This window comes from Penicillium angulare (genome assembly GCF_028827245.1).
Source record: "Penicillium angulare strain IBT 27051 chromosome Unknown utg000005l_segment0_segment0, whole genome shotgun sequence".
NCBI classification, from domain to species: domain Eukaryota; kingdom Fungi; phylum Ascomycota; class Eurotiomycetes; order Eurotiales; family Aspergillaceae; genus Penicillium; species Penicillium angulare.
Window position 1 is genome coordinate 1,188,830 of NW_026623164.1, and position 20,725 is coordinate 1,209,554.

The window sequence follows — 20,725 nt, forward strand, 5'->3', positions numbered from 1 at the left end:
AATGAATTTTCTGAAACAAGGCCACCCATGGTTGCGGGGGAGTTTATTCCAGAGACTCCAACTGGAGAACAGTCAGATCTAATTCCGTCACGTTGAACAGGTGGCTGTGTATCCTCCGCACATGGCGACGATGCAACCAACATCCAAGCGTTTGCGCGTTAGGATCCACTTGGTCCAGATGTTGATGGGAATGGCTGAACGGTCCTACATCTGATTTGTCTGGAATTGAACTGCTCCATTCTTTCTTATTATGCTTTATTTTGTCTGGTCTGATTCGTAGTAAATTAGTGTGTGGCCTGAACCCGCTTTTGGCTTGGGTTGCCGCATCCGTGCTGTACGTCGCCTTCTTGCTGTTTTCTCTTCTCCCTTTTCTCTCATGGGATCAATAAACCTTCTCCCTTCGACTCTGCCCCTCGTTAATTTCTGTTCTGTTGTTTACTGCAGTTAACACCTACGACTTTCTTTATATCCCGGTGAATTCGAATTCGAATTCGAAATCGAGCTCGAACTTGAATTTAAAGGACTCAAGAGAGACGATCAGAGAATGCCGGGTTCGTTCTTTCGCTCGGTCGCTTTTTAAAGAGTCCTGAGAAAACCAGACGAAAATATCTCACCATTCGATATACGCTCCTTGACGACGCAAAGGAAGAGAAGGACGCAAAAGAGAAAAGAGAATTTAACTTCGGAGAGATCGATCGGGCAATTGGAAACAGTGATCTACCCCAGATCCCGCGCAGGCACGATCTCGCATTCCAGCCATGTCCAACCACGATGAGCCTACAAATGGCGAAAATGACTCTCGCCAATCCCAGGATGTCGTGCGACGACCTTCCCTCGTTTCATCGCGGACCATGTCCGACTCCGGTCGCCGCTCCTCCCAACAACAGGTGCGATTCTCGACGGACTTCAACGCCCCCTCCGCAGAAGAACAGCGCAATGTCTCAAATACAAATTCCGACCGACGTCCCAGCTCCCGCGGACTGACTATCGACACGGCGCTGGCGCCTCCCAGTGTTCGGCCTGCGCTCCGTTCACCGACCTCTCCCCTCTCCCCTAATGCGAATGCGACAGCGAATACAAACAGTACTACCAGCACGAGTCCTAGCCCCGGTGCCACCCTCTCCCCAACGTCTCCCCAGAGTCCTGAATCCACCGGTCGGTCTCGGTCGCGCAATCGTGGGTATTCCCTACGTCGATCGCTCTTCAATAAGAATATCCTCTCGGGCTCGGAGCAAGATGATTCGGGTACGGGCGAAGTGAACGAGAAGACAGATGCCACGAGTTCAAATCAACATGATGGGCCTGCTTCTGCTCCTGCGCCTAAACTGCCTAGTCCCGTCGAAGAGAAGAATGAATTGGCTTTCGCGCCCACCGCGCCCGCAGAACCAGATACCAAAGAAGCTACCTCGACATACCTTTCGTCTGAACCTTCGGATCGCGGTCTGAAGGAATATTACTCCGTCGCGCAGGATGGATGGTCAAGCAAGAAGGTGGAGATGGCGGTGATTTCAGCTCGTGTCGAGGCTTACTTGCTCCGGGTTCGAAATGCGATCTTGCGCATTAAGGAAATTCCTCCAACAGAAAATGGTCGCCATATTGATTTGAAGCCGTCGGATGTGGATACGTTTCTCGATGAGCGGACCGGAAAGCCTTATATTCAGAATTGGATTCGCTCGAGCCGATACAGCTTTTGGAGTTTCTTTCCTCGCCAGTTCTTCGCGCAGTTCACTAAGCTGGCCAATTTTTACTTCTTAATTGTCGCTATTCTTCAAATGATTCCTGGACTGAGTACGACGGGTACTTATACGACTATTGTTCCGCTTCTTATCTTCGTTGGTATCTCAATGGGAAAGGAAGGATTCGATGATTGGCGCCGATATCGCATGGACAAAGAGGAGAATAATCGCGTTGCGTTGGTGCTGAGGTCTTCTGAAACGCCTATCCATGAGAATATGCCCGGATCGCACTCTTATGAATGGATTGAGATTAAGTGGTCGGATATTCAAGTTGGAGACGTTATCAAACTTAAGCGCGATGAGCCAATTCCTGCTGATCTCGCTTTACTTCATGCTAATGGACCCAATGGTGTGGCTTATATCGAGACTATGGCGCTTGATGGAGAGACAAACTTGAAGAATAAGGCGCCTTGTCAACCTGTTGCTAAGGTGTGTTCAACAGAGGAAGATATCGCTCGTCATTCGCTGCATTTCGTTGTGGAGGACCCGAACCTAGATCTTTACAAATTCGACGGCCATGTCATTGTTAACCAGGAGGAAAAACTGCCCTTGACCAATAACGAGATCGTTTACCGTGGAAGTATCTTGCGAAACACTGATCAGGCTATTGGTCTGGTTATTTATACGGGTGAAGAGTGCAAGATTCGCATGAACGCCAACAAAAACCCTCGAATCAAGAAGCCAGCTTTGCAGGCCAAGGTCAACAGAGTTGTCATTCTCATTGTGCTCATCGTTATAATCATGTCTGTTGCATGCACAGTCGCCTACAAATACTGGTCCCAGGATGTCGAAAGCCACTCATGGTATCTGAAAGATGCTAGTGTATCCATTGGTCCTATTTTTACTTCATTCATTATCATGTTCAATACTATGATTCCCATCTCGCTCTATGTCAGTATGGAGATTGTCAAGGTTGTGCAAATGTTTCTGCTCAACGACATCGACATGTACGATCCCGAGACTAATACACCACTGGAAGCTCACACGTCGACAATCAACGAAGAACTGGGTCAAGTGAGCTACATATTTTCCGACAAGACCGGTACTCTTACCAACAACTCCATGCGTTTCCGTAAGATGAGCGTTGCCGGAACAGCCTGGTTACATGATTCGGATCTACAGGAAGAAGCTGCCCGTGAGGGTGAGAAGCTCATTCACAAGAAGCGAAATGTCAAGGGCAAGAAGGCTATGGGACGGAAGTCTAATGTCTCTGAGGCTCGTATGCCCCGTCCCTCCAACGTGTCTGCTGGAGATGTTTTGCGTCGCTCTACCCCTCACCGGACTACGGAGATGATCGAGTATATCCAGCGCAAGCCGTATACTATCTTTGCTCGCAAGGCTAAGTTGTTTATCCTCGCTATGGCTCTCTGTCATGCTTGTATCCCCGAAGAGGATGAGAATGGTGAATTTACTTTCCAGGCTGCTTCACCCGATGAACTTGCGTTGGTTATGGCCGCTAAGGAACTGGGATATCTGGTTATGGATCGACAACCTAATACCTTGACTATTCGGACATATCCCAATGGTCCTGATGAGGCTGCAAATGAGGAGACCTTTGAGGTCTTGGATGTTATTGAGTTCTCAAGTGCGCGGAAGCGTATGTCTGTCGTTGTTCGTATGCCTGATCAGCGACTCTGTCTCTTCTGCAAGGGTGCCGATACCTCGTTGATGCGTCTGCTCAAACGTGCTGACCTAGCGCATGAGAAGTCGATGGAGATCGAACAACGTGTTAGCAAGCGCAAGGCTGCCGAAGCCAACCAGATTATTCGTCGTAATAGTCAGCATACCAGTCGGAAAGATAGTGGTGTCCGGAGCAGTTTCAGTCGACCCAGCTTCAATCGTCGTCGCTCATCTGTCTCTGGTCAACATGCTTCGACTCTTCGTGCCAGTATTGATGTTTGGCTGCGCGATCGTGAATCAGATGGTGGTATTCTTAACCGCGAAGCTGATAGCGAGTATTACTCTCCCCGGCCTTCTGCACAGATGGGAAGACACTCCACTGTGATTTCTGATTCCGGCAGTTCGACAAATGGCGAGGAAGATGAGGATCTCGTTGAAGAGGCCCTTGTGGTTAATGAGAGTGCTATATTTGAGCGCTGCTTCCAACATCTCAACGACTTTGCTACTGATGGACTGCGTACTCTTCTTTATGGCCATCGGTTCTTGGACGAGGCAACCTATAAGTCCTGGAAGGCTGATTACCATGATGCTTCCACTAGTATTGTTGATCGACAAGAGAAGATGGAGCAGGTTGGTGAGCAAATCGAGCAACAGCTTGAGTTGACTGGAGCCACTGCTATTGAGGACAGATTACAAAAGGGTGTTCCGGAGACCATTGACAAATTGCGACGTGCAAACATCAAGCTTTGGATGTTAACTGGCGATAAGCGTGAGACTGCTATCAATATCGGTCATGCATGTCGCTTAGTCAAGGAGTATTCGAAGTTGACCATCCTAGACCATGAAAATGGCAATGTCGAGCAGTTGATTATTGATTTGACCAGTGAGCTTGTTCGCGGTCGTGTCGCTCATTCCGTGGTCGTTGTTGATGGTCAAACATTGGCAACTATTGAAGAGAGCGAAGTCATGCGGAAACGCTTCTTCCAATTGGCTATTCGTGTCGACTCCGTGATTTGCTGCCGTGCCAGTCCCAAACAGAAAGCCTTCCTTGTCAAGACTATTCGTACCCATCTTGATGATGCGATTACTCTTGCCATTGGAGATGGTGCCAATGACATCGCTATGATTCAAGAAGCGCATGTAGGTATTGGTATCGCTGGTAAAGAGGGTCTTCAAGCTGCTCGTATCTCAGACTATTCTATCGGGCAGTTCCGTTTCCTACAGAAGCTTCTTCTGGTTCATGGTCGGTGGAATTACATGCGCGCATGCAAATATACCCTTGGTACCTTTTGGAAGGAAATGCTTTTCTACTTGACTCAAGCGCTGTACCAGCATTGGAACGGTTATACCGGAACCAGTTTGTATGAGTCCTGGAGTTTGAGTATGTTCAATACGCTATTTACTTCTCTCCCCGTTATATTCCTGGGTATCTTCACCAAAGACCTCGCAGCATCGACACTACTAGCTGTTCCGGAACTTTATACGAAAGGCCAACGCAACGGCGGGTTCAATATCCGATTATGGCTCGGCTGGTCTTTCATGGCTACCTGTGAAGCGGTCATTATCTTCTTCACCATGTTCAGCCTCTTCGGCATGATCCAAATCAACATAAGTGACATCGATCTGTTCGCATTGGGTCTCCTAACCTTCACTGCCTGTGTAATCGTCATCAACATCAAACTCCAAGCCACAGAAGTCCACAACAAGACATACCTCAACCTAGCCGTAATGATCATCTCAATCGGCGGCTGGTTCCTCTGGAACATGATTCTCTCCAAACAATACAAAATGAGTTCCGGAAAGGGAGTCTACGATGTCCCCAGCAACTTCCTCCACCACGTCGGCCACAACCTCCTCTTCTGGGCCGTTCTCCTCATCTCCGCCGTGGCGGTCCTCATGTTCGAAATGACAGTTAGCACACTTCGTGCCCTCTTCTTCCCTACAGACGTCGACATCTTCCAAGAATACGAACAAGATCTTGAAATCCGCAAACGTTTCGAAGAAGCAGCTGCTTCTGAACTTCAGCAGGGCTGGGATAGAGGAAACAAGAAATCTAGCTTTGAGCTTGAACGTGATCGTGAGATTGAAGCTGCTGATTTGGATGCTCGTGAGCGTCATGTTCAGGAACTTCTTTCTCGTCCTCGTGTCATGACTATGACTGAGAATGAGAAGCCTGAGACGAAGGAAATCGAAATGGATGGATACTTTGGCTCAGATGCTAGTGCTAGTGCTAGTCAAGTGGCTAGTAATAGCACCACTGGGAAGAATCAGGGTCATCTTGCTGTTCCACAGGAGCATGATCTTGGTGCTGGTCTTGGACCTGTTTCTCCTTCGGAGTCTTGTGCTCCGCGCCGCTCTCATGAGATCCACGAACTATTCAGTAAGGGCTTCGGTGCTATTCGAAAGGGCCAACTGAAATGAGTTTCTGGAATATGATGGGGTGTTTTGTGTATACATCATGTACAGTGCATGGTTTTGATTTGTTTCCTTTTTTTTCTTTTCTCTCCTTTACCTATTCCCACAGCGAGCGTTTGATTTGTTTCCTTTCCTTTCCTCTGCTTTCCTTTCCTACCTCCCGTCTATATATCATATCTTCATCTTCATGCCCACTCCCTATATCTCAGGGTCTAACGGCCTAAAAGGCGCTGGTGTTTTTCTTTTCTTTTCTGTTTTTCTGTTTTTCTGCACAGTCTTATAGACTTAGATACCCCGACTCGGTTGGAAATCTGAATTCCGCTATATATATATATGTTTTCGGCTTGTTATTTTAATTTTTTAGATTCCCCAGTCTCAATTCATGGCTATTCTAGAATACTGTTTTGTCTTTGAGTAGTATATAGTGGAGATTACTGGAAGCAGATATGTACTTTCATGCACATGTGCTCTACTATCTAGTCTGTAACTTGAACATTCGAAGTAGATTAGTAGCATTTCAATATTATTCCAATCCTCAGGGCTTGGGGATTAGTAACTACTAGTAGTAGGAAAATAACCTTGGAAGGTTTGAACATCTTAAGTCCAATACACAATACTTGGCTAAATACCTACTCGTCCCCCTACTCCTCTTCCTTACGCTCTTTTTAATCCTTTTTCTAATTCTCTTTCTACTCCTTCTTTTAATTCGTTTCCTACTCCTCCCAGAAAAATCAGGTAGGTAAGGTTATAAAACTAAACTTAGAAGTGTCTGGATTATGGTCATTCCCTGTATGTAGCTTGATTGTGGAATAAGTTTTGACCCAGAAACAGAATTCTGCCTCAGAGAATACCGAGTCAAAATCAGTGCAGTAGGTTTAAGCTTAAATCCCATGGGAAGTTGGAAGTTAGGAGAAAGAGGATCACGAAGGGTCATGAAGCTGGTGTAAGAAATTGCAAAGCAAGCCAGCTTGAATCAAAATACCCGAGCTTACCCAATAGGCTCGATAGCTAACCACGCCTACTAGCACCTATTGAGCTCGTGGATGATCACAAATTGAAGGGAGTCCAAGTTGGGGTGAAGCCGGAGGGAACGGCCCGGATGCAACCAAGGTTCGGAGAAGGGGGCGGCCCGAGATCAGCCTCAAGCAGACAGGGATCCTGGTGACAAGCACCACAGTTGATTACGATATTTACGAGGGACTATAGCGCTTAGCGGGGGAAATATTCAAAACAGAAGGGCTTGTAAGTGCTTGAAAGCAACACTGTCCAAGCTTTCATGGTTATATTTCCGCATATTCCGATCGTTTAAATACATTCGTGAAGGGCTGCTCTTGCAGACGCAGTTTCCAAGGTTGTCAAGCCAGGGTGATTCATGCTGAGAATGGGCTGTTAGAAAATATTATGATGGCTCAAAAATTAAAAGGAAAGGATAAGCTCATTCATACCTAGACATCCATTACAGCAGACCGATAACAATATCACCGTAGATTTGAGCATCAAGGTTCAGTTGAACCTTGGCGTGGATGTTAAGGTGAATCTTGATCTTCAAGCTGCTCTTCTCATCCTCCTGCAGGGGGTTACCAGGGAGCTCGAGACCAGCGTTGGGAAGGGCACCCTGAGCGACTGCGCCGGCCTTGTCGGCAGCACCGCCGACGGGATCATTTCTGGCCTGACGGTTGCCCTCGGGGAGATCGGTGGTACTAGGTGGCGGAGATGAAGTGTTAGCAGGTTGCTGCTCCGGTGGAGGATTTGTCTCCTCAGTTGTGGTCTCTGGCTGCTCGGCTGGAGGCTCCTCGGGCCCAGGCGGAGAATCATTTTGCTCAGATGAAGGATCCTTCTGTTCAGACAGAGGGTCTGCCTGTTCAGGTGAAGGTTCATTCAGCTCCGATGAAGGAGCATCCTGTTCTTCAGAAGGGTCTTTCTGTTCAGATGGACCCTCATTCTGACCAGTCGTAAGATCCTCACGCTTGGACCCCGGGGCCGGCGGTGGTCTCGGCTTGTTCTTGATCTTGCTGGATTTCTTGGACATGGATGGAGGATGAAAATGATATGCAAAATAAAGAATCCAAGCGGCCAGGGCAGAATCAATTTGGGGGATGATAAAAAAAAGGAATTGAGAGAGATACCTGGTGTTAAGAGACATTTCAGTGAAATGAGCAGGTTGGTTGGTGGTTAAGAGAAGTCGGGGACGGGTGTGGAAAATACAGGGAAAATAAGATAACCCCGGCGAAAAACAAGCGCAAGGAGGAATTGAGGAAGAGGAGAAAGAAAAAAAGAGTAATTCTATGGGTCAAAGTAGAGAAGGGCAGCTGTTTATTCGACGCAATGGAGGTTTTCTACCTCGTCCCAGCCCGTGTTTGGGTCACAGCTGAACGTGGGTTCCTCAAGGAGATCTGCATTAGTGGACTCCATCACAGCACCAATTTCACCACAATTATCCGTGCTCTGTTGATGGGAATGGCTGAACTGGTATGCTTGCAAAAAGGATGATGCAAGTTGTGGAGTCTGGTGGGAAACAGAACCCACTTAGATCATATCCACTCCTTGTGCCAATCTGCTGTACTTCCCTCCCCCCACCGGTCGAAGACCTCGGGAAACAAGCTCTGTATTTGGGGCTGTTATACATACGCTGGGCGCCCACAATTTTTTTCTGACACTTACCACTTATACTCGCTTAGCACGGGGCTCCCTGTATCCCCTTCATTATCTTACATCATGGTTATCGGAATCGCCATGATGGCGACCATGTTACCCACCATGATCGGATTGAATGAAGCTACTCAGGGGCATCGGGATCAAGAGGAGGGTCGTCGCGCCGCGGCTCGCAAGCAACGCTCTCACCTAGTGGCGACATGCTCCCTATCTCAGGGCACCACAGAATCGCGCCAACAAATTCAAAATGCTCAGATCCAGGTGGGTCTGGACGGCAAAGTAAGTTCTGTCATGCATGAGAAACGACCCCAGTAGCAGCTTGAAACGGAAAAAAGACGGACTAATTACTGTGCTTTTGTATCGACTCTTTCAGCTCTACATCACCAAGAAACCTAGCGCCACGATGGTCCCGTTCAATGGGGGGTTCTATACACACCCGGACTTTCCCCCGGATAATACATCGGGCATGGTGACTATTAGTGGAGAGGAAGCTCCTACTCTTCGCTGGGTGTTTTTAGATGCGGACACACATGAAATGCGGTGGGGTGGTCGGCCCGATTCCGAGGGCCATGTATGTGGACCTTTTGACTGGACAAAAGATGAGCAGTATGTGACGTTAAATGGATGGGAAGGGTGGTTGGCGGTGCAATTGCCAGGGGATGAGGTTCATGGCCCAGCAGAGCATGGGATCGTCAATGGGAGCGACGTCTGGCGGTTGTATTTTGACCGAAATGATGACGGCGCTGATTTACCGCCGGGGGCCAAGGGGCTGGAAATCCAGCTGAAGCGAACGACAGCGCAGTCTTAATTGTTTGTATCATGTAAAATTACAATTCTTCAATTTTTTTTCCAGCTTGAATATTAATTAATGCCGAGAGTGGGGGGGTTGAAAAAGACTCTGAGCAAAACCGGGAACAAAAGTACAATAAATACCCACTTATACTATTAGACAGTCTCTCTTATTTCGCCCATAACGGTATAGAAGTCGAGTCCAAATAGCTGAGAATTGACAAACTTGGCAGTATAAACCCAAACTCAAGGCGTTCGAAAACCTTCCGAAGCTATTGTGACGTGACAGGGAGTCGATCGCAACAAGAAATGCACACAAATAAATCTCTTGTGTTCGAAACGATCGCACTAGTGTTGCCTACGAACAGGAGATCGTAATTAGTTATGCTGCTTAAGGCTTATCGGTTCCTGGTTGGCTGTCATAGTGGGGCTACAGGCACAGACACCCGCTACTTGAGTTTTCTCCCCGCTGTTCAATGCCAGCATCCAGCTTACAGTACGCGTATTGTCACTTTCCGGGCTATCGGTGCCAAAATTTTGGTTCGATGGGGCTGCTCGTGGGGTTCGCGTGTCGGTTGCTCCGAAAAGAGGGGGCTTGGGCCCGATCTGCAGCTTGATTGCAGCTTGATCCTGTTCCATTCATTGTTGTTTATTCGCGTCACAAGAACCAAGACTGAATTCTTAAAAGATATCCAACATTCATGAAGGACAACTCAATTGACTTGATGTTTTGAGGGCTCGAAGAATCTCCATACCTACGCGACGGGAGGCAGTTTGCTCCTCTTTGTGGCTTAATTCAATGCCCCCACTTTCTGCACATCTAGTTCTCCTTCCTCCTTTAGTTTGGCTCAGGTGTTCCGACCATGCATAATGGGTCAAAAATAACGCAACCTCAGGGCTCCACGCGCGGGCGAGCTGGCTCCAATAATGAAAGAGGCGTGGGACGATCGTGATCCTGTTTTGTGAGATCGCATGTGTGGTGAAACAAGTAATTTTATAGCACCCGTACTTAAAGCTAATATGTCGCCCAAACTGAGCGTTAGTTAGGCTTATGACGTGCTGCACCCCATATGGAGTGCATGCGTTTGTACTGCATACACAACTTCGCATTTAATAGTATGAATTTAGACCCATTTATGCTACTACAGATACGCTTGAGTTATGGGTCCACGGAGTTCTCCGTTTATCACGAGTCAATCCTGCTCTTCAAGCCTCATCATGATTCGGGTAGAGTTCTAGTAGAACTTGAGCTGACTGGAGAGGCCTGGTTTTTTGGAACCTACAAGACTCGGCTTAACGTAAATGTATCCATTTTGCTCCACAGGCGTTTCCAAGCTCATTGTCATATTACTTCACAAATGAAATTCGACTGTATTGGGATACCCTTATGAGTTCGAAATTAGCAATCCCTCAAGCATTTTCTCATGCTTCACTTTGCCTTCTTCCAAATTACAGTATAGGCATTTAGTTGACCAATTGTCCCGAGAGGCTCCATGAGAAATGTCTCATGTGTAACGGAGCCTCCTGCAGCATAAAATGAACCTGGACTAGTCGAGTTCTCATCATTGCCATCATAGGTTGCATTCCACACAACACCTTCAACCTGTTCAATTTAATCAAGAACAATAACAACTACTTTCGCCTAGTCATTTTCACCCTCCAAGAAAAGGAATTATCCAATTTTTGATCCAAATGGCTGCTATCAAGTCAAAAGTCGAATTCAAATCGAGCCTCTCGTTTACAAAAGCATACTGTCCAGCCTCAAAGATTGACGTAGATTACCTGCAACTGTATTATTTATTACTGACTTTAAAGATATCTATAGATATATCTATATTAATGCCTTCCGGACTTAAAAGCATACTCTGGTTGGCTATCGGGTATGGAGCCGATGGTACCCCCGGAATCCACGCCCGAATCATTCTCCCCCGAGAACCGATCTCCACATTCGCTCCAGACTAGGGTCTATCGTAGTTCCAGGTCAGGTCAATTTCGGTACAATTGATTGAGGCAGTCATCACCCCGCACAAACTTCATTAATGCGGTAATTGCCGGCGATGCCCTCTCGCTTAGCCAAACCAAATACTATAGAAGCGGCTTCATGTCCCAGTTATCTCTTGAACTTTCTCTACCCCATATCTTGCTATATATAGCCTTTATCCGACACCAGTATATGCCGCAAGTAAACCAGGTACCACCAGAGACATTCATCGTCCCACCAACGGCACGCTCACCTAACTCAAGGCTACCGATAGTGGTGTATCGTAATGCCCTGATAGATCGAACTCCAGACGGTGCCCGTGCAGCTGTTGAACAAAGCGAATGGAAGAATGGAGGACATTAGAAGATCGCAAAGGAATCTTTGGCAGCTACTCCTCACTGCCACTTAACAACCCACGAAGGGTATACAGTTCTGCACGGAACTGCCACATATCTCCTTGGCAAGTCATCTCTAGACCCACAGATAGGTAGCAATGGGGAGCCCGTTGGCGTGAAGCTCACTGCCTATGCTGAGGATATGTTTGTTTTCCCAATAAGATGAGCCCCTGGTTCTGTGAAACTATATCCCAAGCTTATCTAGACTAGGCTGGTACAACACACTTTGTGATAGACACTGCGGACGGATACGAGATCCTCAGTTTTTACTCAATGTTGTGTTTTCTTTTTGGAATTAGGATGCATGATTAACGTGGATATAGTAGAGCACGAGAATAATACTAATTCTCCTAATTATTCTTCAGAGCGAACGAAATTCTATCGATCAGATGTTTGACATTGAAGATGCAATGGACTCTGTAGAAGAGACAAATCAGAAACGTGAAAAATGCAAGTTGGTTCCAGTGCCCATCCATGATCTTATCTATGGCAAGGAGGGACCAATGACCCAGATTGGAAGGGACTATAGGGCGTTGGATGATCGTTTCTAGCGCTAAAAATATAATTTTTCGAGATTGAATGAATGGTAGGTAGTATGTCATTATTTTGTAAAAACGATAACGAGTCTTATGTATGCGCGACTATATTTCCAAAGGATTGACAAAAGTAAAGTGCAGACAAGATATACAAAAAGAACAATCTAAGAGTGCATATGACAGGTTTTAGAGCGATGTTTAGGCGACGATGATGGTCTGGTTGAGGGGCTCGAATAGAGGCACATTTGAAGCCTAAGGTGAATGTTTAGTATGCATGTAATTCCGTAGAATAGAGCAAAGTGGTACTTACGCCGACAAGAGCGAAATGGGCGACATTGACTTGAGCCTTGCCCTGAGCGAAAGAGGAGGGAACCTTGACTGTGAAGTTCTCGTATGGTGGAAGAGGGCTTTCATGGTACTCGGGGGTGAAGCTTCCGCTGTATACAACGGTGCCGAGCTCCTCCTCAGCAGGGGGGCAGCCACCGTTAGGGCAAGAGGTGAAGCCAATGGAAACGTTGATTTCCTCGGATCCAGTCAAAGTGTTCTGAGAACTCAGTTAGCATTGCGTTTAAAGGAGAAAGATGCTGTTTAAGCTTGACTTACAGGACGCTGGACCTGGACAACCACATCCTCTCCAGCAATAACCTTCTGGTTTTCCTTGGGGAGGCCAATATCAGCGCTCTGGGCCAGAGCGACTCCAGCGAGGGCAATGAGAGAGATAATGAACTTCATATTGTCGGGCGGTGATTGAAATTGAAGATGAGAATGGTTGTAGCGGAATATCTAGATATAACGAGACTGTAGATGATTGTTTGAATGTGATGATAGATGAGAAAAAACGGCGAAGCCTTGTCCCTTTTATCCTCCTTCAGGTACCCAGAAACCGGACCTGGCCTTCCCAGGTCAAATGCAGGAAGGTTTCAAAGACCCATGGTCAGCAGTGGTGATTCGCCCAAATCTTGGTACGATGTCTCGGTTAGATGCAATGTAAGTCCCGTTTTCCAGTTTACTGTGGAGATCTCACCCCTCGGTTTCTCCAATCAGCCCCATACAGGGTCCTCGCTGAGCCACTTTTGTTCCAATTAATTGATTCTCCACGCTAGGATCGTAAGATTTTCCTATTCTTATTAATTTTAGAATCAGATCCAGCCCACTAATCTGGGGAGGTCTAAAGATAACCGCGTTTACTCGATGTCAAGCTTACGGGCGGCGGGTGGCCTAAGCCACATAGCCACCACTTCGCATTTTGTGTGGAGGGGGAATCGGGTTATGCGCCTTACGAGCCAGGGTAGCTTTTAGCATGGAACTAAAAAAGCCTTCGGCGCAGTCACTTTAGCGGTGTCCATCACAGCTAACGTCTACATAGTTTTTCGCCATGCCTGACTGTATATCTTTCTTTCATTGGATCTGGGGATTAGCGTTCGAATTTTATAAAAAGCCTTCACCCAACGTACATATAGCGCGGGTGATCATTGGTCATGTTTTGGGCACGGCAGAGAATCAAGTACCGTTTTGAAAAAGACCAATTATATCGAATTTGTCGCTGTGAGGTAAGATGATTCATAGGAAGATGACGTGCGGTGAGATGAGAAAAATAGAATGTAGACTACTAAGTACCCTTTAATAGACATCTGGATTATTCAGTGTCTGAGACGTTTGGATTCTATCCAATTATCGCTGCTTGTTGAACCTACTCGGGTCGAGTCGAGGGTCGCCGGGAAGTCGCCATAGCAACGCTACATGACTAAAGGCTCAGGTCACTACCTATTGAAGCAAGTCTTTCGATGTATCTTTATCTATGAATAGCTAACTTTGTCTCAAACACGATTTTTATTAAAACTGGCGTATAATATACGCCGACCGAAGAAATGTAACGGTGCCATTTTGATCCAAGTAAGGGAGGATACAATATTGGAAATCCTTCGCCTTGTTCCTACCGGGTGTTGCTTATGGCATAATATTGCTCGCTAATATCACGCATTTTAGAATAGTATGTAGAGACATGTCTCTCAAAATCGTTGAAGGAATTATAAGCCAGTTGTCGACTTTTGAAAGCCTCGTCTGGTCTCCAGTTATTGGACAAGGGACCCGTAGACCTACGCATTAACGTTGTCATCATTATACTTGGTCTTCGTTTATATACAATATACTAATCACGGGAATATAGCCCCTTTGCCATGGAACCATGCCTTTGTCGAATCGATCCCCAGCAAAATAACCAAAAGCATTTTTCCAAATTGATCCAAGTCCACTGGCTGGGCACTAGTCAAGACCCAGGAAAAGTCCAGATTGTGCACAACAAAATGTGGTTTCTCTGCCCAAGCCACCGCGAAATCGAAAGCACTCTGCGCGCTCCAGAGATGTGCTGAAAGATACCATGAATGTTCTAACCCAAGTCTACCATCGCATTGTAACGGGACATTGCCTTGTAGGACTTTATATATTTGCATGAAAAGGAAGGCGAGCAGCACCGTTCTCCGAGCCGATTCCTGCACAACCCAAGAATTCCAGAAAGCGATGATAGAGTCGATCGATACCGGTAGGGGTTGGAGAGAGTCTGATGATAGTGGTAGATGCAGATGAGATAGAAGAGAAACGACGGAAGAATTGAGGGATGCGAAAAGAGCATCTGCCGTTGCTTGGGAGCGGATGTCGCCATCGAATAGGCGCATAATTTGATAAAGGATAAGAGCGTGAACTCGGGCGAGTTTATCAAGAAGTTCATCGGGTTCAGGACTTGATATAATATCTTTTATTCTGGCATCGAACAAGGCCATTATAACTGGGGCATTGGTCTCATTCTTGGACATATAAAGAGAGCAACATGCAAACGCATCTGTAATGGATTAGATTTCATCGAAAAATAATCGGGCATTTATATTAAACAATAAGGAAATTAAATACCTTGCATTGCCCTGGGCATATGATTTTGGTAAAGTTTTTGGTGACACCACGGTGCTTGATTTTCAAGGACCATTGTCCTCGGTGTGTCCTTCAGGATATCAATTGCAAACTGAAGGTTGGTGGCAATTATTTCCGGAAGAGGTCTTGGTTGTCTTGCTCTTGGAATAGTAAGTGCAAAGTAGGCTCCGACATTGGCTTGCCGATCAGGGACCACATGGAGAGAATGATCCCAGTCATTGTGGTTCTCGAGAAGTGAGTCCACTAGCTCGGTTAAGGCCGGAGAGCAGGGCAGCTGGGGAAAAGAAGGATCATTGGCCTGGTTTTCAGGTCCCATGCTGAAACTGTGCTGGGTGGTGATATAGTGGCTAATAGATGAAGGCGTTTCATGCAAGTCTTCAAACGCTGGTGGCTGTCGCCACGGGTAGACGCACGCTACTTTGCGGTGGATACATCGCGAGCAGGCGGGGAGACCGAGGTCACAGCGTCGCTTGCCCTTTTTGCACACTTCGCATGATTTCCGCCGGGGCAAAGGGGTTGTATCATACGCCATGGCCTTTGAACAAGTGGAGCAATGCCATTTAAAGGTGGGAGGACATTTGGAAAGTTTTCTCCACCCCGCAGACTAGCACTTCATTACGGTATGGCGTGCGGAAGTCCGCATGGCGAAGTGGGTCTAGGAAGATATGGCGACCAATCAAAGGATGGAACAGCTGAAGTCTCTATACGGATCTCCGCGATCTTGAGACGGATTTCCACAGTCATAATATAATAATGACTCAACTCGGGCTATTTAGGTGACTGTTCCACGTATTTTCAAGTCGAAAGTTGGGCTGAAAAAGGTATATAAGGATCTGTTAAGCCACCATGTGTTCAGGGTTAGAATAAGATCAAGCATCTTTCCAATCTTATATCCACCCACTTTCCACACCTTACAAGATTTCCACCATGGTCACGGTCTCGCCTATTGTCTTCGTTTGTGGTGCAACCGGAACTCAAGGAAATGCAGTCGCCCACAACCTTCTCGAGCATGGAATTGAAGTGAGATCCATCACTCGAAACATCAATTCTCCGCAAGCAAAGCGTCTTCTTTCAAAAGGCATATTTCTCTCCGAGGGCGATTTCAACGATAAAGAATCCTTGAAGAAGACCATGACCAACTGTACAGCTATTTTCCTCAATCTAAGCCCCGACCACGGCAACCCTACTGGCGAGCTCAATCAAGCGAGAACTCTTATCTCCGCAGCCAAAGAAGCCGGTATCAAACACATCGTCTACACTAGCGCCCTCGCCACCAACAACCCGGAACGACTTACTCACTGGGACCCTTCCAGTATTGTCGGAATGCTTCTTCGTGGTAAACAAGCCATCGAAAACGAAGTCAAAAATGCCGGATTCGAGAATTGGACCATCCTCCGACCGGGAAACTTCATGTCGAATTTCCTAAGCCCATTGGTTTATATGTACCAGGGACTCGTTCAAACGAAGAAATTCACGACCGCGTTTCTGCCAGACACAATTCTCCCTATGATTGATCCCAATGATATTGGCAAGTTCGCCGCGGCTTCCATCATCGACCCTGTCAAGTTCAATCAGCAGGAAATCAACACTGTGTCTCAGATGATCAATGTCAAGGACCTGATCAACGACCTCTCCCAATCTATTGGAGAACCTATTCAAATTACCTTCCTTTCAGAGGAAGACCTACTCGAAAAATTGCCAGAAAATCCACTACTAGGACCGCAGAAGGTGATGCGCGACATGTCATTGTTTGTCGATATGGAGGAAGTGAAGAAGTGGGGAATCAAGCTGGGAACCTTTGTTGAATTTCTGGAGCGAGAGAAGGAGAGAGTGAACCAGACATACATGTAAATAATTCTAAGGACAGTCGATGCGAATTTCAATGCTATTTCCTTGTTATCAATAGTGATGCTCTTCTAGGGTCCATCAGTTTCAAAACAAAATATAAGATGCGCGCTAAGTTGTAAAAACTTGGAACAAACCGTATCAATCTTGCATATTCTATACCAAACTCTATTAACACTCAATTTAGGCTGCTTTTCTAGTTCTAAGGTTTAATTGTGACATATTGTGCGTCCATGTTGTTGTTTCCGATCTAAGTCCGTTAACCCCGATATCATGCTAACCAACTCACATAAAATGGTAGATCTTTCCATATGAGAAAAATAATGCTTTAAATAAGTAGTAGTAACTACAATCTCTACTCACTCAATTCTTCCGCAATTCACAATGCCACCTACACTAGGCCAGCTAAATGCACAACAATGCCGGACCTTCGTGCCAACACTTCATACAACGCCTTACCCAGCCATTGACCCTTCACTTGTCAACCTTCCATCGCCTTATGTGGTCTGCATTCTTGGAGGCCACGGAGCAGCAGGTGGTGGTCTAGCCCGAGCATATGCACGAGCTGGAGCATCTGGCATAATATTAGCCGCGCGGACTGTTTCAGCTCTCGAGGAGACAGCCAGCGAGGTGCGCTCAATCAACCCACAAACAAAAGTTGTCATCGTGCAATGTAATATTGCTTCAGATGATGATGTCAAGTCTCTTGTTGGTACAGCGAATTCAGAGTTCGAGGGACGTCTCGATGCCGTGGTCGCGAATGCGGGATATTCTGGCCCGTTAATCGCAGATGTTGTTCGGGAAAAACCAAGTGATATCCAAAATGCGTTCGATGTGAATACCGTTGGACCATTTCTCGTGGCGCATTATCTGCTGCCTTTATTATTGGCGACGGACTCAGGAGCTAATTCATTTATTACTATCAATTCGATGGGTGCTCCGACTGTTGCTGGCCCAAGTGGCCATGCCTCTTACTGTGTGAGCAAGGCGGCTCAGGCTAGGTTGATCGAGATGATCAATGAGCAGTATAGTGGGCAGGGACTATTTTCTGCTACTGTTCACCCTGGTGGTATGAGAAGTGGATTCGTGAAGGATTTACCTGAGGAGATATTGAAGTGTATGTCATCTCCCAATTCTCTTGCGATATATATTGTGAACAGAGTGAATTAACAGAATGCAGTGCTGAACGATAGCCCGGATCTTGTTGGGGCCTTTTGTGTTTGGCTATCCAAACCTGATGCCCCTCAAATCCGACGAGATATATTAAAGGGTCGCTTTTTGTCTTGCAAATGGGATGTTTCAGAATTGGAATCTCGTTTTGATGAGATAAAAGAGAAGGATCTTCTCAAGTTTCGAATCGCCGTAGAGTGATGGACGATGTCACTCGGTAATGCTTTGGGCTTCGGGAGGCACAACATTCATCAATGATGAAACGATCGGCTTTATGAGATTACAATATGATCTGCGTACGTAGAGCGGCCAAATTGGCACCTAACAAATTAGTAAAATGTTCTCTGGCGCACCTTTGACACTTACAAATGGCTTTCATATTCCAACCGTAAGGTACATACTAGCTTTGAATTTGATAAAATCACCAAGAACTTTTCCAGGGCCCGCATGGGGTCATTCAACTAGCTCATGACCAAATGGTTTAGGTATCACCAGACATGCACGTACTAAATTCGGGGCCAAATTCTAAACTTTACTCAGTCCATGTCAGCTGTAGCTCGGTGGTTTCGCCAAATCATCTTCGCGCTTTCAGACAGATCCGGAACCACCAGCCAATCTTTGCTATTTTCAAATCATCGTGGGATAATGGCAGATCACACTTAAAGATTGCATGTACGAAGCTGCCCAAAGGCTTTGTCTTATCGCGCTCCACTCGACACCCAAACAACCTTGTTCTTCATGTGGGCCCGACAAAGATTTCCTCTTCGGGTTTAGTGGCCCACAGGGATAAGAAGCGTCAATGCGGCTCCCCAGTCCCGACCAGCCGTTGTCACGATAGCATTCGCCAATAGAAATGGATCTAGAAGTTAGATATCGGCTGGAGCTATATGAATATGAGGAGGGGCTGTGAGGGGAAACCGAATGTCCTTGCTATAAATCTTTCGGTTTGCTCTCCCTCCATCTCATTCATTTTGTTCTTTCAAATCCTTTATCTATACTTGTCTTTCGCAACTTAAAATTTTGAATAATGGGCGATTACCAATCAGATTCAACTGAGCCCTCCGTGGCGCCATTTGCTGTTGCGAAGCAGGTTTCAGACGGACTCGCTGACGGCCAGAGCGGTGTTCTTTACCGGCAGCTTCGTCAGAAGCCCCTCAATATCGTGGGGGCACGAGGAAGCTACCTGGTAACAGATACCGGGCTTGAAATTCTGGATGCTACATGCGGTGCTGCAGTGTCTTGCCTTGGTCACCATGATAAGCGTGTGCATGAGGCTATTCAAGAGCAGCTGCAGAAAGTTTCCTACTGCTACTCGCTATACTTTACAAACAGTGCCATGGAAAACCTCTGCAAGTTTTTAGTTGATTCGACTGGCGGTAAAATGACCCGAGCGTTCATTGTCGCGTCAGGTTTGTTTTGACACACATATTCTTGTAGAGAGTATCATTGACTAATACAATGCGATATTAATAGGCACCGAAGCCGTCGAAGCATCGCTCAAGATGGCGGTTCAATATTTCATGGAGCTTCCCACGCCACAGCCGCAGCGCGCTAATTTCATTGCTCGCAAGCAGTCTTACCATGGCAATACACTTGGTTCGCTTTCTGTTGGTCACCACATCGGCCGCAGGTCACTTTATGAGAAGGTCCTTGCGAAGAATGTTTCCCACGTTTCACAATGCTATCCGTACCGAGACATGAAAGCCGACGAGACCGTTGAGAGCTATGTCGGAAGACTTGCACAGGAACTGGAAGATGAGTTTCAAAGAGTCGGACCTGATACCGTTTGCGCCTTCGTAGCGGAGACAATGGCTGGCGCAGTAAGTAACTGATTTGGTCGAAATCATGTCTAGAATATACTAATTATTCAAATCTAGACACTGGGATGCATGCCTGCCCTTCCTGGTTATTTGAAAGCCATGAAAGAAGTATGCCAGCGCCACGGCGCTCTGCTCATCTTGGATGAAGTGATGTCTGGTATGGGTCGAACAGGAACACTTCATGCATGGGAGCAGGAGGATGTTGTTCCAGATCTTCAAACTATTGCCAAGGGCCTCGGTGGAGGCTATGCGCCAATTGCTGGCCTTCTCATCAATCAACATGTGGTCGATACCTTGACAAGGGGCACCGGGGTCTTCTCTCATAGCCAAACTTACCAAGGTCATCCTGTTTCATGCGCAGCTGCTTATCGAGTACAAAGGATCATCCAAGACGATAATCTTCTTCCTAATGTCCGTGAAATGGGCGCTTACCTAAGTCAACTCCTGCATGAAAAGCTGGGTGATCATCCTCACGTCGGTGATATTCGAGGCCGAGGACTGTTTTGGGCTGTAAGTTATTCTGATAATTATTTGCGATTATCGATGTTTACTGATACCCATGCAGATTGAATTTGTCAAAAATAAGGACACAAAAGAACCCTATCCACCATCACAAGGTGTTTCATGGACGCTGCATACAACTGGACTCAAGCCGGAATACGCGGTGTCTTTGATTCCGGGAAGTGGGTGTGTAGACGGCATCAATGGTGATCATGTCTGCGTGGCCCCTGCATATAACACGACCAAAGCCGAGATTGAGTTGATTGTTGATCGCCTTTCTCGAGTTGTATATGATGCCTTGGCACAGTAAATACAATGATTTGATCAGGCGGGCATTACTGAA

The 20,725-nt window shown here is 46.6% G+C and overlaps 8 protein-coding genes across 8 annotated transcripts; 5 read left to right on the forward strand and 3 right to left on the reverse strand.

Annotated features, from left to right (window-relative positions):
- Window positions 1–758: 758 nt before the first annotated feature.
- On the forward strand, window positions 759–5,777 carry N7478_007836 (aminophospholipid-translocating P4-type ATPase DNF3; the record flags this gene model as incomplete). Its single annotated transcript, XM_056924050.1, has 1 exon — window positions 759–5,777. The coding sequence occupies one exon, from the start codon at window positions 759–761 to the stop codon at window positions 5,775–5,777; it is 5,019 nt and encodes a 1,672-aa protein (XP_056776776.1).
- Window positions 5,778–7,227: 1,450 nt separating this feature from the next.
- Window positions 7,228–7,800, reverse strand: N7478_007837 (uncharacterized protein; the record flags this gene model as incomplete). Its single annotated transcript, XM_056924051.1, has 1 exon — window positions 7,228–7,800. One exon carries the CDS (start codon window positions 7,798–7,800, stop codon window positions 7,228–7,230), a length of 573 nt encoding a protein of 190 aa, XP_056776777.1.
- A 686-nt stretch (window positions 7,801–8,486) lies between these two features.
- On the forward strand, window positions 8,487–9,231 carry N7478_007838 (uncharacterized protein; the record flags this gene model as incomplete). Its single annotated transcript, XM_056924052.1, has 2 exons — window positions 8,487–8,702; window positions 8,797–9,231. The coding sequence occupies 2 exons, from the start codon at window positions 8,487–8,489 to the stop codon at window positions 9,229–9,231; spliced, it is 651 nt and encodes a 216-aa protein (XP_056776778.1).
- A 3,091-nt stretch (window positions 9,232–12,322) lies between these two features.
- On the reverse strand, window positions 12,323–12,856 carry N7478_007839 (uncharacterized protein; the record flags this gene model as incomplete). Its single annotated transcript, XM_056924053.1, has 3 exons — window positions 12,323–12,376; window positions 12,435–12,668; window positions 12,728–12,856. 3 exons carry the CDS (start codon window positions 12,854–12,856, stop codon window positions 12,323–12,325), a joined length of 417 nt encoding a protein of 138 aa, XP_056776779.1.
- Window positions 12,857–14,277: 1,421 nt separating this feature from the next.
- Window positions 14,278–15,578, reverse strand: N7478_007840 (Zn(II)2Cys6 transcription factor domain-containing protein; the record flags this gene model as incomplete). Its single annotated transcript, XM_056924054.1, has 2 exons — window positions 14,278–14,960; window positions 15,029–15,578. 2 exons carry the CDS (start codon window positions 15,576–15,578, stop codon window positions 14,278–14,280), a joined length of 1,233 nt encoding a protein of 410 aa, XP_056776780.1.
- A 395-nt stretch (window positions 15,579–15,973) lies between these two features.
- On the forward strand, window positions 15,974–16,897 carry N7478_007841 (NmrA/HSCARG family protein; the record flags this gene model as incomplete). The annotated part of the gene is made up of 1 exon (XM_056924055.1): window positions 15,974–16,897. The coding sequence occupies one exon, from the start codon at window positions 15,974–15,976 to the stop codon at window positions 16,895–16,897; it is 924 nt and encodes a 307-aa protein (XP_056776781.1).
- A 378-nt stretch (window positions 16,898–17,275) lies between these two features.
- N7478_007842 (SDR family NAD(P)-dependent oxidoreductase) lies at window positions 17,276–18,262 on the forward strand (the record flags this gene model as incomplete). Its single annotated transcript, XM_056924056.1, has 2 exons — window positions 17,276–18,008; window positions 18,072–18,262. 2 exons carry the CDS (start codon window positions 17,276–17,278, stop codon window positions 18,260–18,262), a joined length of 924 nt encoding a protein of 307 aa, XP_056776782.1.
- An 826-nt stretch (window positions 18,263–19,088) lies between these two features.
- On the forward strand, window positions 19,089–20,692 carry N7478_007843 (uncharacterized protein; the record flags this gene model as incomplete). The annotated part of the gene is made up of 4 exons (XM_056924057.1): window positions 19,089–19,470; window positions 19,535–19,881; window positions 19,939–20,391; window positions 20,447–20,692. 4 exons carry the CDS (start codon window positions 19,089–19,091, stop codon window positions 20,690–20,692), a joined length of 1,428 nt encoding a protein of 475 aa, XP_056776783.1.
- Between the last annotated feature and the right edge of the window lie 33 nt (window positions 20,693–20,725).